This window comes from Doryrhamphus excisus, chromosome 12, assembly GCF_030265055.1.
Source record: "Doryrhamphus excisus isolate RoL2022-K1 chromosome 12, RoL_Dexc_1.0, whole genome shotgun sequence".
NCBI classification, from domain to species: domain Eukaryota; kingdom Metazoa; phylum Chordata; class Actinopteri; order Syngnathiformes; family Syngnathidae; genus Doryrhamphus; species Doryrhamphus excisus.
The window spans coordinates 4,730,753-4,749,985 of NC_080477.1; the positions used below are offsets into that span (position 1 = coordinate 4,730,753).

At 39.9% G+C, this 19,233-nt stretch overlaps 1 protein-coding gene across 1 annotated transcript in view; it reads right to left on the reverse strand.

The window, feature by feature from the left end:
* Nucleotides 1-212: 212 nt before the first annotated feature.
* The window catches only part of LOC131139798 (leucine-rich repeat-containing protein 4C-like), a 58,737-nt gene continuing 39,716 nt past the window's right edge, over nucleotides 213-19,233 (reverse strand). The window contains exon 2 of the mRNA XM_058089696.1: nucleotides 213-5,064. Within this exon, the coding sequence (XP_057945679.1) occupies nucleotides 3,145-5,037 (1,893 nt within the window). The 5' untranslated portion in view covers nucleotides 5,038-5,064 and the 3' untranslated portion in view covers nucleotides 213-3,144. The remainder of the gene's footprint in view (nucleotides 5,065-19,233) is intronic.

A 19,233-nucleotide genomic window follows, 5' to 3' on the forward strand; every position in this document is an offset into this window, starting at 1 on the left:
CCATTACCATTACCATTACCAACTTAATTTAAGCCAAACAAATATAATAATAGGGTTGTATAAAGCGGTACACTGGTGACTGTATTTTGTTTTTAGCACTGATTTTCAGTATTATTGAGTAGAGTACATTTTGAAGTCAGCCTCAGTTTGCACAGTAGACTTGAACGCTGCCTTCCAAGTAAAACATTTGCAGAAGATGAAACAATATGTCTACCAATGCGTGCCAGACAAATTATTTTCTTTTCCTCTTGGAGACACTTCCCTCTCTGATCTAATTGTGTAAGCTATGGCATGTCTGTTCAAAGTATATTCCCCTTAATTCTGCTACAAGCTGCTCTGTATTTGATTTTGTTTGAATATTTATACCCATGTGTTCTTCTGGAAATGGAACAAAAATAATGACAACATCATAATGAATAATGTTTCATGAACTCTATTGGGAAAAAATGCATTTTATTCATATTCATGTACAGTATGAACTACAATCTCAGGTATCAATAAATGGACATCATCCTCAGAGAAATTAGCTGGACTTATTACAAGCACAGTCTCTTGCTGTTCTTTTTTTTTCTTATTTTTCTTTTGCATTTTTTAAACAATTGAAGCACATGTAAAAGTCTGAGCTTAACATTTTTTGCAATTTGTTTTTGAAAATATTTTTTTTGTAGAAATTGAACCATTTGATGGTTATTCTCTCCAAAAATGAGAGAATATTCCCACATACAGTAACCCCCTCCCCACACACGGACAGTTGGCAGAATAACTCACAAGGTTTTGATCACCTTGGCTTGGGTTCTGCACAATTTCATGTCCAAAATTCTGCACGTCAGCCTTAATTTCATCCCAAAACATCACCCCCATGTATAGGGACAGTTTCTCATGTGCATACTTCCATGGCAGAGCATTTCCATTCATTCTGAAAAAAACTCTCAATCCCAAATACAGTATATAGGTATATAAAACTCCAACCTTTTTTTTTAATTATAGCCAGCATCAACACGGAATCATTAAGCCACCAAAAACAGTGAAATAAGTTTAGTACTGAAACAGAAAATAGTGGAAAGGGAAAGAATGGTTCACACTTCACATTATGAATGATGCCCATCATTCATACCACCAGAAGAAAGGCCTACAGTATATTTCTAATCCATTTCTGCATTATGTACCCGCATATTGGTCGTCTCATGTTTATTTAGGTTCCATGAAATGCGTGTTATTGAGAAGTGATGGGGGGAAAAAATGCAGGTGACTAACTGATCAGACGCATATAAGTCGGTGAGCGATGGGCCTTTATTACATTCCTCCTATAAGATATGGTAGCGGTCCTTACTGAATTTAAAATTAATGAGGCGAGGAGGAATGGAAAGATAAACTGGTCACAATTTCAAATCATGCAGTAATATATTTCATTTCAACAGCACAGAGCTCCACACTGCTCTGCAAGCATGATGTCATATAGTCCATGATTCCATCTGTAATCACCCCTTACATTATTTGGCAGTAATCACGGGCGTCTGTTTAATCTTCACTGGGAAATTCAGATAAGCTTGTTGCACAGAGACCAGTGCAGATGAGTGAAAGGCATATCCACCTCATCTTAGTTTCCACACAAGGTCACCGTTTCCATGGCGACTGTCTGATGGCTAGTTTTGCCTCCTTATGCCTTATCTATTTTTTATTCCTCTTCCTTCATATCTTCCATATTTCTGTTTGAAGACCCCTCATGACCCTTGTGGGTCTATCCTTCCTCCACACACCTACTGGTCTTCCTTTTTTTTCCTCTCTGAAAGACTGAATCGAAAAACAAACTACAGAGACAATCTTCTGATGGACTATAAATGATGCAGCATGAAAGTCTGTCTCTTTTTTGGCACTAAAACAATGACACTGAGCAGGGGTCGCTTCCATATCAAAGTCCTCTAGCCCTGTTAGATGCTCAGCACATGGCGCGAGAAAAAGTCTAATGCTGTTTGGTTATCAGCTTTCCACTGTGGGTCTGCAAATGAACTGCTGATGCAGTTTAATGAGACGTAACCCATCTCCCTTTTTTTGTGCCAGGTCTCTCGCTGCTTCACTGAGTACGTTAGCCCTGTCTGCATTGGTCCGACAGGGTCACACTACATTACAAAGCTGCCTCATTTGCCTCTTTATCTGTACCAACAGATGGACTATCAGCACATGAGCTTGTGTGACCCCGGGGTGATGGCGAGGTAACGCGACACTGCATGGACGTACATCATAACTGGGTTAACAGGGAGGGTACTGACTGCAGCCTTATGCTCCCCTTCATTTTCTCAAGCAATATTCTGCCGTCGTGCGGCACATGCCGACGGCTAAAGAGAGACAAATGAGACATGGCAAGGGCTGAGAAATGTCCCTGAATTAAGCAGCAGAGACAATCAAAGAAGGACAAGCATGAGGACACTGAGAAACAGGGAACGGGGAGGGAATAGAAAGACGGCGAAACTGAAATGAGAAAACAAACGCTACGAAAGGAGTAGTAAAGAATTGAAGTGTAAATAATAGTTGGAGGGAGGAGTGGGAGCAAGAACTTTATCTTAATTACAATGAATGATATATGGCTGCTTTAAAAAGCCTCAGGGAGAATGCACATACTAATTTGGCTGCTTTCCTCCTCAGACACGCTGGTTTCCCTGCGATATCATCAAGAGCTTTTCCATCAAAAAATGGCATGATTATGAAAATTAACACATTTTATGTTGGAAACCACTTCGGTGCGGACTCAGAGCCACCAGCAAATAAATGCTTAGAGACATGAAAACAATTCCCATCACAAAACCAAAAGCAAAGGTTAAATTCAACGACCTTGTAGTCACTTCAGTATAAGGCCAACATTTCATATTCACATTTAGTAAACCATTCTTTTCCTTGTGCAGCTTTACAGATAGAGAAAGAAAACAAGCTAAAAAGCTATCACAATTTGTTTTTCTTCATTAGTCACTAGACATACTTTTTCAATAAATAATCTTTGTTTTTTAAAGACACTTAATAAAGTATCACCAGTGGTCCCTTTTCCAAAAGTGGATTTAGCACTGTCATTGACATTAACTGTGCCACCTTAATGTCTCATGGATGTATTTGATCCTCTTTGTGTATCCAAAAATGCTGATGTTGAATGCAATCTCAGATTTGGGTCTCTTGTACATTGTCTTTTGAACAGGCTTGAATGAGTAAATGTTCCTGTGTGGTAGAACTGTGTATGGTACTGAGCATAGAGGGGTGATGGTAAGTGCTCTTGTAGGTGTTGTAGTGGTTGTAGTGCTCCAGTGGGGGCAGCGATAGATGTCTGTCAATAGCAGCAACACCTGCAAGCTCTTCTTCCACAGTAATGACCTCCATCGAGGAGGCGGGGCCATCAGGATCCTGTTGGTTATGCTGCTTTCTCATTTTGTAGAAAATAACAAGCAGAACAGCAGCCATCAGCGTGATGGCCACGAAGCAGCCGATGATAATCTTGGTGGTTTTCATCACCTCATCCAGGCCGTTGAGGGCTCTTTCTCCATCCAGATCCAGAACTGGAATGGTGTAAGTCCTTTCTGTTGTCCTTGTTGAAACGGGCGTACTTTTTGTGGTTGAGGATGACACCCAGCCAAACGGGGGAAGCGGTGTGTGGCCGTCATCACCTGGGGTCTCAATGGTCTCCACTGTGACTGTTGTAAAATACGTCACCCCGCTGTTTTCCACAGAAGTGACATTGAGCACAGCCGAGGCGGAGATGTTGCCTGCTGTGTTGCTGACCATACAAGTGTACGTCCCAGTGTCTTGCATTGTGACGCTGGTGAAGTTAAGCGTTCCGTCATTGAGTACAGAGAGACGCACCTTATAAGCCCCGTGTGTCACCAGGGAACCATTTGGCGTGAGCCAGCTGATGGATGTCAAGGAGCTTGTACGGCATTTAAGCTCTGCGCCCATGCCCTCAGTCACATTTAAATCAGTGGGTGGCTCCACTATGACAGGAATGTCACACTGGAAATAGCTATGGTCCAATTCCCCTATGTAGCGTCCTTTAAAGAGTGTCGGAGTGTGGCAACGGGCACAGCAACTCGTGTTGGCAGGTACTGACTCCTTTAGCCACCAACTGAGCCACAAGATATCACAGTTGCAATTCCAAGGGTTGTGATGAAGGTGGACCCGTTCCATGCGATGAAGTGGGGTGAAGAGGTCATGTGGTAGAAAGGTCAGGTTGTTGTGAGCCAGGTTAAGCTCCACTAATGACTGTAAGTCATCAAATGAATTTCTCTCAATGGTTTGAATCTGAGCATGCATCATCCATAGCTTCTGCAGGTTCACCAGTCCTGTAAACGCGCTTGGCTTGACGATAGACAGCTGATTTCCAGACATTTCCAGTTCCTCGAGTCTTACTAGGGGTAGGATGTTCGGGATCTCCTTGAGGTTGCACATTCCCAGGTTCAAATAGCGGAGATTGCTCAAGTCTTTGAAAGCGCCATCTGAAATGTAGGAGAGACGTTTAAGCTCACCAAGATCCAGCCTTCGGAGCGAGGGGACCCGGTTGAAGGCATAAGATGGTATACTTTCAATAGGGTTGTTCCGAAGCCATAGTTCCTTCAGCTTGGACAAATATTCAAATGCTCCATTGGGGATTGTCGTGAGTCGATTATCAAAGAGCTCCAACGTGTTCAGGCTCGCCAGTCCATTGAAGGCGCCGATCTCGATGCTGCGGATATGATTCTTGCTCAGCTGCAGAATCTCCAGGTGACGCAAGTGTTTAAAACTGTCCACCTTGATGACCTGAATGAGGTTGTCTTGAAGGTTTAGGTAACGGGTGTTGGTGGAGATGCCATCTGGCACGTCCCGTAGACTGCGGCGGGTGCATATGACTTTGCTGAACTGGTTACTGCACGAGCAGACGGAGGGGCAGGTCTGTGCACGAACTAGCCCGGCCACCACCAAGATATGAAGGGCCAAGAGGACCACAAAAAGGGGGTTGGACAGTGCCCCCTTCAGCCTACGACTTCTCATTGTCTGGCGGTGGAGGGAGATCATTTTGTTCAGCATTCATAGTTCATCTGCTGTTTTTGTTTTCTGCAAAACACAAAAAGAGACACACTCAAAATAAGCATTGACTCTGCCCAAGTACATCAACGTTATTTCCCTCAGAGGGTTCATAAAGTATACCTACGGCTGCAGCTGTTTAAGTAGCACATGTCTTCTTTACGGCAGGATCCCGTATTGCGAGTATCCGTTACGAAACGAGTACATTTCGTCATTATCCGTATTTGTGTTTAAAGAAAATGCTCATCATGTGTTCACTCTTCATGCTCGGTGATTGGCGAGTCACACACAGCGACCGTCTCGCCCCAAACGGACTCTACAAGCGGCTGAGCGGCGTCTCATTCGGCAAGTTAAAAATGGGTATTTCGGTTTGTATCAAAAGTTACTTGGTAAACTTGTCTCGTAACGTAAGGCTTTTGTATGCAGTTTATCGTGGAAATAAATACAGCGAACAAGCTGACGGATTATTTCCCTTAATATTCACTTAAGTGTGAAGAAGCGATATGGTATTGTTCCATTTACCAGATCGCAGCCTACTTTAGACTACATCAGTCCATTGAGGTTGTCATTGATTAGAAATATGCCGACTATGTGTTATGGTCCCATTATGTACAAACAGGGTGCTTGTACATATCACACAATATGCTATGCCGACACCATAGAACACGTGACATTTTACCAATGTTGCCTGTTCATCACATGTTCCCGTCAAACCACACGCAGTAAATATGATGACAGATGTTTTCTAAACTAGAAAAATTGTGAACCGAAGTGGAATTGTTCTCTGGTGAGGGTGAGTGGCTGACCTAATCAGCAGAAAATAATCTACATGTGTCTTGTTTTTTCACCAGCCAGGCTGCCATGCCTCCACTGTGCTGGGAGGCTACAGAGGGACAAGTCTCTGCAGGGGAATGGGATCGAACAAGGCCTCCCACCGGCAAGGGCTCATTTTGTCTGGCTGTACACTAAAACACTCAAATACAACAATTGTTGAACACAGCAAACACACAACAGGAAACAAATACATATTTGTCAATGAAATGTCTCTGATTTCATTTGATTGGGATGTTTTTTTTTTGAAAAATGAATAATAAGATGAAGATCATGTTTTGCTCACTGGCAGAAATTACAGACTTGGAAATATGCCTTTTTCAAAATGTTTGTCTTCTTGGAGTAAAACAGAACAATATTTTTTCCACATAAATGAAATATAGAAAAATAGATTCCACCCTTCATCTCCTCTTAATTGAATTTACACAGCTCAAAATGTATTTACAGACTGTGAAAGCAGTTTGCTGCTTACATCTAAAATCCTGGCTGAAAGATAAACATACACCCACATTTACTTTTTAGCTTCTGTGCCAGCAGGCGCTGGTATGGTACTGTGATTTATAGATTCATACTCTTATAACAAGCCTGTGCTGGGTGACAATGGCACTGATCAGGTCTTACATAACAAATATACACATGTATATACGCACATGTATGACATGCATATACCAATAAAACATGTGAGCATCTTGTAGCTTGTGTTCTTTAGGAATGTGCATGGTCTTCTAACATTTTAAGGCTCAAAACCAAAATTAAAATTTGGGTTGGAGTTACACCTGGGTCACAAAAACCAGGGTCCTGGCTTAGTATCAACATCTAAATGTATACTGAATATACATACTGATGAGAATGACTGCAAAACACAAGACATTTCTCCAAGGCCTTTTCCTACAAATTGTGTAACATTTTATATAGATTAATGTTAGAAAAAGTATATACAGTGGAACTTTGGTTAGCATACGCTCTGGTTAGTGTATTTTACAGGGCAGAATGTGCCGTTTGTCAAGTCGCGCTAATATGTTTTGTGAGTCCAGCTGTGTTTGTAACATATTTATTACAAAATGTCCCTGTTAGCAGACTATTAGCATGGAAACCAGAAGCGGAAGTGACTATGACATCATCAGTGATTGACATTGTAGTTTGCTCATTAACACAGTTACACCAAACACCAAAATAACCCACAGCCAAGCCAAAGAAAGTTGCAAGTGCCTGCATTTTGATAAGGAAGGTGAGGAAAAACTCCAAAGTTCCACTGTACTGTATATGTGTCCCATTGTGGGCCCCGACCATAAGTTTAGGAATCCAGTTTTTTGGTGTTATCTCCTAAAACATCTTTGACATTATTATAATGTAAATGTTAGTGTGTAATGGTATGGGTGTAATAGTGTGTACTTAGATTAGGAAAGGAGAAAAACAGAAGTAGAAGAAGACGCGTTGCTTTCAAGTAATTACTTTCAGTAAACTGATTCAACTTCAGTCTGCGAAACATATATATACATATATATATACATATATATATATATATATATATATATTCTGCTTCACTTTGATTTCCTTCCTCTTTTGAGGAATAAACCTATTCAAGAGTTTGTGAGAGGATTCACAAAATGTTTTTTGTTCTGCTTGACAAGGTGCAGGATTTTCAATGTCTTACATGGAAAGCAATCCAACCTCGAAACTTTGTCAGCTGACAATGTATTCAGCAATATGCATACCCCATATCTTAAAAGTAAATCTTTGGAAGTGAGTCAAAAGAAATAAAATAAAAATAAAACAATGTTTATTGTTGTTGAGTTTCCATCAGGATCATCAGTATGGTTAACCTTGACAGCAGTGACATTGAGACGTTAATATAAAGCTGAGAGAAAAGATCTGGAGAAGATGAGTGGGATACCCTCTTGTGTTAGACATGCACACCTGCACCCCAAATCCAGGATGGGAACTCTAGCAGTGGTGGTAATACAACAGGGCTCTAATTTCATAGACCAGATGCAGGCGCGGCGCACCTGCCTTCCCGCACCAACGGGGTGTGGCCAGCGCACTTTTTTTGATTTTATTTGATCGATTTGACTTGATCGCAAATTTTGTGAGCAGCGCAGTCTGGCGCAGTACTGCACACCCACGCCTCCACCGCCTCTTTTGTACATCTCTGCCTATGTACAATAGAACATTATAAGGGATTGTGCACATGGCCTAACCGTTATGCATGAATTTATTTACTTTTGTGTTTTGTGCTTTTGTTTCAGATTACTTAACCCAACAGCTGCACTAGCAATAGCACTGCTATGAATGATGATGCCGTTGCTCAAGCAGTGAAAAACTAGCTCCGCTATGCGCCAGACCAGACAGGAACTTTTAGGCATGGCAATGAATTAAATAAAAAAAAAAGTTTTATTTTTGTGTTCTAAAAATAAAAGAATTGAGTTGATTTATGGTTATGAAATCAACGTTGTTTCATTGTTCAGCATGTGCAAACTGATGCTAAACACTTACACTTATACATGTATAAAATGTCAACAACTGCAGACATAAAAAACATGCTACAAATCAGAGCCATTTGCAACAAGAAGCCATTTAATTAAGTGATATTTATTCTGACAAGCCTGTCTTAATGACAGAGAAAGAAACCTGCGACCACTTAGAGAACTGTCAAGCTGAGCTCAACTGCATTCGGCTATTTATTAAACACATAATGGATTCATAACATTTGCATTCATTTAATGCATGTCTAGTTTGAAACATGTTTATGTGTTAATGTTTAACGCCACAAGCCCTATTGATAGTGTGAGGTTCTCACATACTATGGATGCCTGACAGATATGCATGGATCAGTCTTAATGACTCATTACGAGGGTTCATTAACATGACCTATGTATTCATTTACAGTATCTGTGAATAACTTATTACAAAAAGGCAAACTACTTTTGCTGGTATTAAAGTCAATGTCAACTACTCGTAATACTATGGCTGGACTTTTTTTGGTCCCACTCAGGTTGTACCCGGGCACGCCCATACAAGGAAGTCCAGCTGTGTTAGAAAAAAACCCAAACATCTTTCAGGACTAACTTCCAAATGCGCAAAATGCGCATAGTTTTAGCAAGATAATACAACAGTCTAACAACATTTATTGGTCAAAAAGGTGGAAAAAGCACAATAGGTCCCCTTGAAAGGGGAAATGCTTTTTTTTGTAATTATTTTGCCCATCATTCACAATCCTTATGTGAAACATGAACACATATTTCGTATTTCTTTCCCTTTCCTGTGCATTATAATGCGAGAAAACAAGTTAGTGTGAGATAGCTAACAATGCACGTCATTGGGATACACCTATTTTGACTATGAAGAACTCTAGAAAAAAAACCCTAACAACGTTGCATGGTTTGATATACTATATCATGCATTAACACGTACACTGATGATAACGTTATAGTTGTAGTATCTTGCCATATTATGATGATTTAAAACACTACACACCCACAGAAAAGGGAAATGAATATATGTTCATGTGTCATATAAGGATTGGGAATGATGGGCAAAATTCAAAAAAGTTCAGTTCCCCTTTAAGGTCACAGCATCTTGATAACTACTTGCTAACCACTTTTTCACACAGGGCCATCCATCCATTCATCCATCATCCATCCATCCATCCATCATCCATCATCCATCATCCATCCATCCATCATCCATCCATCATCCATCCATCCATCCATCCATCCATCCATCCATCCATCCATCCATCTACTGCTTGAGGTTCGTTCGTGGGGCAGCAGCCCAAGCAGGGAAGCCCAGACATCCCTCTCCCCAGCCACTTCGTCCAGCTCCTCACATTAGATCCCGAGACGTTCCCAGGCCAGTTAGGAGACATAGTAACTCCAACCTGTCCTGGGTCCTCAGGAGGCATGTCCAGGAGGCATCCTAACCAGATACCAAACAATGCAGAGGTTGATAGTGCTTCTCACCTTATCTCTAAGGGAGAGCCCAGCCACCTTGCGGAGAAAACTCATTTCGGACGCTTGTACCCACGATCTTGTCCTCTCAGTCACTACCCAAAGCTCATGACCATAGGTGAGGGTAGGAACGTAGATCCACCGGTAAATTGAGAGCTTTGCCTTTGGGCTTAACTCTGTCTTCACCACAATGGACTGATGTAGAGTCCGCATTAGTGCAGATGCCACACCAATTCGCCTGTCGATCTCACGTTACTACACAGGGCCATGTAGGTTTGTTGTTTGTTTTTTTCTCCCTCAGTATTTTGTGTTGTCATTGACTAATGTTTACATTTGACTTATGATCTGAAACATTTACGTATGACAAACGTGCAAAAAAAAAAGAAAGAAAGAAATCAGGAAATGTTTTTTCCACATTATTGTATATATGTTTCTGTCTTTTATGTAACTTTCATGTGTTTATATTGTTCTGTTTAGTTTTATAGACTTTGGAATAATATTCCCAGGTTGGTTTGTGTTTATATTTCATTGTTCACCCTACAGTGTTTTTGTCTCACTGTGCTGCTTTGCTCCAAAAGAAGTAGCATGCATGCAGTTCCCCTCCCCCAGCTTGGCCTGGGTACTGGTAGTGCTGCTGGTGTTAGGGAAATAAATCTCAGGAGCTGTGTTGTACTGCTGACTTATCAGCCAAACTCCATTCTTTCAACAGGAACAGAAATGATGGGCCTTTCACTGAATGGATGAATCTTGCGGCAAAATGACATGCTTATGTGTATTTATCATTTTTATGCTACTGAGAAGGTTGGGATTTAACAAATATGTTTGCTGTATCGTTACTGGCATGTTAACTGCATGGTGCATTGTGTTTGTTTCACCCTCTACACGCATGCATACATATGCATTAACATGCATAAACATTTTATGCTGATTGATTACATTAGAGCTTGCAGTGCTTCAGTATTCAGCCTTCCATTGTCTGGCCCATTTCGACGTTTTGCTGATGACATTCAGCTTTGGCCAAAAGGATTTTTCCACTTCCGTTAGTGAGCATATTCAGCAGGCTTTTTTTGGTCAAGCATCCCCTCTTTGCAACCTCCCCACACACTCTTTCCACCGCCGCTTTTGAAAAAAAAAAAAAAAAAGCTGCATTACACTTGAGTGAAGGACACACAGAAAAAGAAGCACTTGGGAAAAGATTTGTGGCTTTTACACCACTACACTACTATTAAAATATTTTTGTGTCTTCATTGTGCTAATTGTTTGTGTTTGGGCTTGAATTGCCAAATTACAGCTGGATGTAGACATCGTGTTTCATTTTGAAAGGGGTGAGAAAGCTCCATTCTGCTCATACAAAGGATACAGACCATAAAACATTGAATTACCACTTAACAATGACTCGGAATAATGATGCTGCTGCCAATGGAATGAAAGACCAAAACAAGCAAGGTCATATTCATAGTTGAAGTGTAAGTGAAGATGTGTTTTATGAATGAGTGCTTACCAAGGGTGCTGGACTAAAGCAACACACAAACAAATATACAATAGAACTCAGGTTTTAGGAAAATTATGGGCTTTTTTTAACTGTGGTAAATGTATGCTGTACATTTTACCTGTATTATCACAGATTAAGAAATTATTATTATTATTGATTAATTATTACTTTTTAAAGCAGAAAAAAATCTCCCAAAAATGTTTTTGACAAAAAATCCACATATTCGCGGGTTTGTGAATGTAGAATGCTGTATTGTGAGTATGCAAGGGTCCTTTTTGCTGTGGAATTACAGCAATAGGCTATGCATCCATCCATTTTCTATTCCTCTTATCTTCATTAGGGTCACAAGGGTGTGCTGGAGCCTATCCCAGCTGACTTTGTAGAATATATTGGTATATATTTGAATATATCTGGTTCTACCATATCTTACTTATTGTGTGGAAATATGGGCTAATAACTATAAAACCAATCTTCACTCGCTAAATGTACTGCAAAAAAGGTCAGTAAGGATAATTCATAATGCCGCCTACAGAGAACATACTAACTCTTTATTTCTAAAATCACAAATACTTCAACTTGCTGATATAGTTCATCTTCAAACAGCTAAAATAATGCACAAGGCTAAAAATAACCAATTAGCTAAAAATGTCATCTAATACTTCTCTACAAGAGAGGAGAAATATGATCTCAGGGAAGAACTTCATTTGAAACACTTCTATGCTAGGACTACGTTAAAAAGCCATAGCATTTCAGTATGTGGAATCAAAATATGGAATGTAGGAAGTGAAAAAATGTAACAGTTACTGATTGTAGTACCAGATTGTACCAGATTGTAGTATTCCAAGTACCAGATGAAGGGGTAGGATTTAATAAGCTTAGCTTCTTCCTACTCCTTTTGGACATGTGGAACTGTGAACTGATTATGGGATGCACTCAATTGTAATCTGATGCATGTTCAAATGAAATAAAACCATTACCATTACCAATGGGCTGAACATGCAGGCCACACAGCTGGGAGGACCGGGTTCGATTCCACCCTCGGCCATCTCTGTGTGGAGTTTGCATGTTCTCCCCGTGCATGTGTGGGTTTTCTACGGGTACTCCGGTTTCCTCCCACATTCCAAAAACATGCTAGGTTAATTGGTGACTCCAAATTGTCCATAGGTATGAATGTGAGTGTGAATGGTTGTTTGTCTATATGTGCCCTGTGATTGGCTGGCGACCAGTCAGGGTGTACCTGAAGACAGCTGGGATAGGCTCCAGCACCCCCGCGACTCTTGTGAGGATAAGCGGTTGAAAATGAATGAATTAATATTTGTCAATACATTTGTGTGCGTGTGCGGGCCTGATGGCTGACTATTTTTGTTCACGTTCATCCCAAGGGTTGGTGACATCGTTGTCCTCCATTTGTGTATATGAATTTGGATTCTTCTTTTTTCAATACATTGTTCTCTGCTGTGATTCTGTTTTTTGGGCTAAAGGGGGGAGTGGTTCACCTGCTATTTGAAGCCGTACACAAACCCAAGAGAGAAGAAGAGTTGGCAAGGCACGTTGGCCGCATTGAAGTGTGTCATGCTGTAAGATAGTCAGTGCTGTTTTGTAGACACCAATAAAAGGCTGATTTGTGCACAGTCATTCTGCCTCATCCTCATTCCACCAACACACCACACAATATTTCATACTCTTATCTAAAAGAACTGCTGCAGTGATTTTGTTGTGTGTCTTGACTACCATGACAATGAAGCTTTTGTACGTTGGATAACAAACTAAAAACAAGATAAATTGATATAGAATCCAGGTTAATAAGCCATGCCATGCTGTTATTTTGAAGCTTATTTTGCACAGAAAATCAAGCTGTGAATGCCGTCTAAGGAGACAGGAGTTGATTAGCAATAACGATGAAGTTAACCATTGTGGCCGAGTGGTTAGCATGTTGGCCACACACAGGATATCTTCAAGTTCTTCAAGTTCCAATTTGGCATCTTTGTGTTCATGTGGGTTTTCTCTGGGTACTCTGGTTTATTGGAGACTCTAAATTGTCCATAGGTTTGAATGTGTGATTGGTTGTTTGTCTATAGGTGCCCTGGTGACCAGTCTGGGGTGTACCCTCACCCTAGTTTAGGACAAGCGGCATTGAAAATGAATGAATAGAAGTAGCCACTTTTGGTGCCTATCCCAGCCGACCATGGACAGTTCACCAGCCAATCAACAATAAATCAGTGTTCCCCAACCTTAGTTAGTCAATCAAGACGGAGATCCGTGGGACTACGATCTAAATATAGCAACAAATTGCCAACACTCATCCCTTGTTGTACTGTCTTCTTATTCTTTGGTATACCAGATATGCATTATGATCATTGTAATGATTTCATTTATTTGAACATGGTTACAAGTTACAGTTTTCTTCCTCCCACATCCCAAAAACATGCATGTTAGGTTAATTGGTGACTCCAAATTGTCCATAGGTATGAATGTGAGTGTGAATGGTTGTATGTCTATATGTGCCCTGTGATTGGCTGGCGAGGGACCTGTTCAGGGTGTGCACCACCTCTCACCCAAAGTCAGCTGGCATAGGCTACACCAGCCCCCCATGTTATTACCCTATATCCCCACACAATAAATGTCCCATTCTGTTTCATAACGATCATTTAGATAAGTGTTAGATGAAGTGTACTAAGAAGTGGTGTTATGATGCCATTCACAGCTATATTCACAGAAAGTCCCATGATAATGTGTTTGTGAGCGAAGACAAACAAGTAACACCAAATCTATAAATTTGTAAATTAATTATGAGAAACACTAATAATAATAATAATAATAAATGATGCACCATTCATTTCATTCATTTATTTTCTACGGCTTATCCTTACAAGGGTCGTGGGGGTGCTGAAGCCTATCCCAGCTGTCTTCAGGCAAAAGGCGGGGTACACCCTGGACTGGTCGCCAGACAATCACAGGGCACATATAGACAAACAACCATTCACACTCACATTCATACCTATGGACAATTTGGAGTCGCCAATTAACCTAGCATGTTTTTGGAATGTGCGAGGAAGCCGGAGTCTACACGGTAAATGTAACGTCAAGCAACATACAGTATGATTAACAGGAATTTTTTGACAGTGTCATAACCACATTAACCACATTAACCACATTATAACCACATATTTATGTTTAATTTTAACAACAAAATAGGGAGGCTGATTTCAATGCTAAACAAATATCAAAATAAATAAATCTCTGCAGAAAATATTGCACTACATTTAGGCTGGAAAATGATAATATTCCGGACATTAGCAGTATCTTTTTTTCGCTCTGCACATTGTTTATGCAATATACAACTAGATATTTATGTGTGCTACTATGCTTGGCTATGTGCCTGAAACTGAAACTGCAATAGAATTATGGTTTGGTCCCAGTACAACTATTGTAGAAATGAGGTTTAAGGTTACTAGCACAACAACACTGTCCACTCAATATTGAACATCATTGCTGACACAAGATATCTAATCTATGAAATCTATGAGGTAAATGCCACTTTGTTATCCTTTTTACTTTGCACTGACAGGGAAGGGAAGAGATGTCATTTCTTGGTGAACTATGTGCAATAAGGTACTACAGTTGACCTTCTGACCTGAGTTAACCTCTGCCACCCGCTTAGAACAGAAGCTCTCCCAGATGGCGCGGTCATATTATTGAAAATGATCACAATTTGAGAAGGCTGGTCTCATTGCATTAAAAAGGCACTAAATTGAGAGCAATCAAAGTGCCTTCTTGAATTAGGGTCAAAGTGCCAATCGTCGGCGCAGAAGGACTAAAAAACTAATTTTCTCCAGGTTACTGTAGTATAGTATTGCACCAAACAGTAAAATAAACACAGCACTTTGACCTGTGCAGCCATTATTGAACTGTTCTGAACTGAACTGTTTTCTTCTTGACCTACTAAAATAGCTTTGGAATTGCAATGCCGCGGACTGTCAATGCAACTGTCGTTGCAGTCAACAGTTGAAATTCATTATTTTGACATCATTATGGCACAGTTACGATTATCAAAGGGTTCTATTCTTCATAAATGTTCTCAAGCTGTCTTTTTTCAGGTTGCTCTAACATCATGTGATGATGACCTAAAAATATGTGGGTTATTTACTAATTATAGAACATCACTCCTTGTGTGTATTTACATTATTGTTTCATGATAACAGGCCCAGTGCAGTGTTGGAGGTGTAAACATATACATGCAATCTCTTTTATGAGTTGTACCTGATTGACACAGTCATCGTTGTTATTTTAACAATATGTTTATTTTCAGTTTAGTTTGCAGTTGTGATAACATGCACTGCATCAAAAAGGTTATATTTTCATCACATTGTTGAATGTGCCCACATTCGATGGAGGTGGGTTGGTATTGTGCACCCATACTGGAAAAAGGAAAGCGATAGAATGGTTTAGTGACACCCATCAAGTGATAATTCAATTCCTAATCAGATATTACCGTATGCTGCCTCCATTATGATAATTGCACGCTCTAAATAATCGTCCAGGGACCTCCTATTGGAATGCTCTCTGGTGAGGCGGTGCCTGCTCTCTGCAAAGGGATTAAGGAGACGAGGTCGCACTTAGTATTCGTGTCACTTGTTTAGCCCGCCGCTCTGATTGTAGGTGCAAGGCATCATGGCAGTGGAGGAAGTCTTGGTGAGTGGTCACACAAACATGGATTTACACTCTTATTGCAATTGCTGGATTTGGGGATTAAACCAAAATATTACAACATCCTCCCTGTTGCTGCATCAGTAGGTGGGAGGCCACCTTTGAGCTGGTGTGAAGTTAAATTTTCTATGCCTTTGTTTATGTATGTGTATCTCAAATTAGTGGGACATAAACTGAAATATTGGGATATTCCAAATTTGAATGCTTAACACAATATGGAGGATTGCTGCATATTGGCAATTCAGCATTCTGTAAAGGTATAGATTTTAAAAAATTTAAATTTATTACTTTATTACTTTAAAAAATATTACTGTGACTGTCAAATGATAATTAATCACAATTTGTAACTATTTCTGAAAACATGCCCATTTTTGAATATTGTGCGCTCACTAGATTGTGTTTTCTCCCAACCCCCCCCCCCCCCCCCCCCCCCCCCCCCCAAAAAAAACGACATGGTTGACTATGGCCTATTATTGGTCTAAAAGTATTGAAAGTCAACTTATATGTAGTATTGTGGTCACTAGGCATCAGTAATGTTATAAGACATAACGTTAGATTACATTACCTTTCACACTGGATGGAAACTGGCTACTTGGTCAGCAGAGCAAAAAAAAAAGGTTCTCATCTCATTCGTAAGTTTTTGGCTTTTTTTGTCCTTCATCCCTACTATGTTAGAAACAGTTTAGAAAAAGTAAATTGGAGAGGCTAACTAGTTAGTTCTGTAGCTTGTTATGCTAGCAGCAGCCTTCCCGTCATTCACCCTAAATCAGTAAGTCAGGGGACCTTAGGTTAGTCTAACCCCCTAATTAGCATGTTTTTCAGTCAGCATAGAAAATGTACGTCACAATGTTGCCTTGGTTCGTGTACATTTACTGGTTAGCAATAATGTTAACACTTACTATTAGTAGTATGAATACACTGTGTGAGTCCAACTGTGCTATTAATGTATTGTTATCACAACACCCTTGTTAGCATCCTATTAGCTTGCTAGTAAAATGGAACAAACAGAACTGGAAGGTTCCACTGTACAGGTAAAATGTAGAGCATACATGTACCACTGTAAAGAAAAAAGCCCAACATTTTCATTCAAATAACTGTATGCTTCACTGATAATGTTTTTTCACACTTTAAGCAGTCCTTGAAGACACCGTAGTTGCTATGAGACACATTTAACAAGTGTGTGAGATTTCAGGCTTAAACCTTGACTGTGCATTTAGCTGATAAGGTTGAATTGCTAGTGAACAATGGCAAGTGGAGAGACAGGGTTCTGGAGCTGAATCTAACCTGATAATTCCAACAATCACTTTCATTGCAAATATTGATCAGAAGAGTGAGCCGTGTGTTAATAATATATATTTTCATGGCTGTATCAGTTACTCGCAGATTTTTGGCATTCACTGATAGGCGTGGAATGTAACGTCAATGTAATCTACTGTAGCCTCTAATTTTAGAACTATCCTCATTGATAAATCACATGGTTCTACTCAGACCTGTTTAGGTTTTAAGTTATCAATCACGGTTCCTTGGCCTCATTTATTTTATTGTTAGATTTACTTGGAAAAAAAAAACTTGCCCTGTGTATGCTGTGTTGCCATCACACTGCATAATATTTGCTGCAAGCGACTGAGAGGCAGTCATTCAACAATGTCGCATGCAGAATGACACAATCGCCATGAAACTTCAACGTCCGGTCTTGGCCAGGAGAGTGTCTTCCCTGCGAACTGCCGAATGCTCACCGTGCTCAGTCACAGCTATTCTTGTCAAGCTATTCTAGTTTGCAAATTGACTGAATGGAAGAGGTTGGTCTCTAGGGCTTTAGTGTGCACATTGGGGTGAGAGAATACTGACAAAAGATGTCACCATATACAGCAGCTTGTGCTGAAGACATTTGCACTTGTCATATGCTGCCAACACCACTGTGATTATAACATACAGTATACACAGTTTACAGTTACAATTTAAAATTTGTGTATCTCAAAAAGGCAGGTTCGCACTGTGAATACACATGGGATTACATCAGTTGATTTGAAAGGATATGGTATTTTAGGTGTAGATTATTATGTACTTTTATGTGGGGGTTTAGAGGAACAATCAAAAATATGATTTCATTTGTTGTTATTGGCAATACCCTCCATCGACAATTGGCAATTTAAACAACGTGTGCTATTATTTCCCCACTACCATGCTTTGCTGTGACATATTAGCAATTGTCATTTCATTTAATTCCCTTCTTCAAATTGACACACTTCCTGAGGAATTGGAATTCCCAGTTTAAACAATCTCCCTTTAAACTTCAAGGTTGTATTCAGCAGTTTCAGCACTTATTTTACAGTCCAAAATATGTCCATTAATGTAATGTAAGGAAAACTGCTGCAAAAACTGCTCTAGGCTTCACCTTTAGAGTTGACCAATCATGGATAAAATAACACACCGTCCAAACATCAATTTACAGTATGCTTTCTGCATCCACAAAAGGCTTCCAGCATGCTCACGTGACACCATAAGTGCAGTCTTTAGGGATAATTATGTTACCTGTAGCATAAAGAAAGTGAGCTACGTAGAAAATATTAAAGGCTTAGCTGCATCAGACGGTTATATCTTTTACCCGAGAGAGTGCAGTTGTTTACTGTAAAATAACGGCATTTCTGCTCATTGACTGGTACATACTGTACATTCTTTATTTTCACTTTATGTATTGGTTTATGTCATGATGTTAAAGAGTACAAAGTGTTCTTTGGGGCACAGTAATCAATGTGCCTTCTTAACTCATTCAATCCCAGTTTTCAGGAAAATATCACATCTTTTTCAGAAAAAGATGCATACATATGGATTTGCTACTGAATGAATTCAAGGAAAACTGCACTTTTTTGTAATGACACCTATCTTAACCAATCAAAAGAATGCCTCTCATTGCCTTTAAATGCGCTGGACTGGACTACGCATCCGAGGCCACGATGCGTGTCATTCACCACGTACGCCACCTTGTGGGACACGTCATCTGTTCCTAACATTTACATTAAACACACGCCAAATAGGAGAACCTTTGATGGTATATTCGCGGTATCGCCTGAAAATTAAAAGCAAAAATTATATATCCTACAGCCAGACTTTAACAACCAACTTTATGTTAATTGTTGTTTTTTGTGGTTGTTAATTATTAGTTGTCTAATGGATCTATTTCTTTTTCCAAAAACACAATTACATGTTGGTTCAGACGCTTAC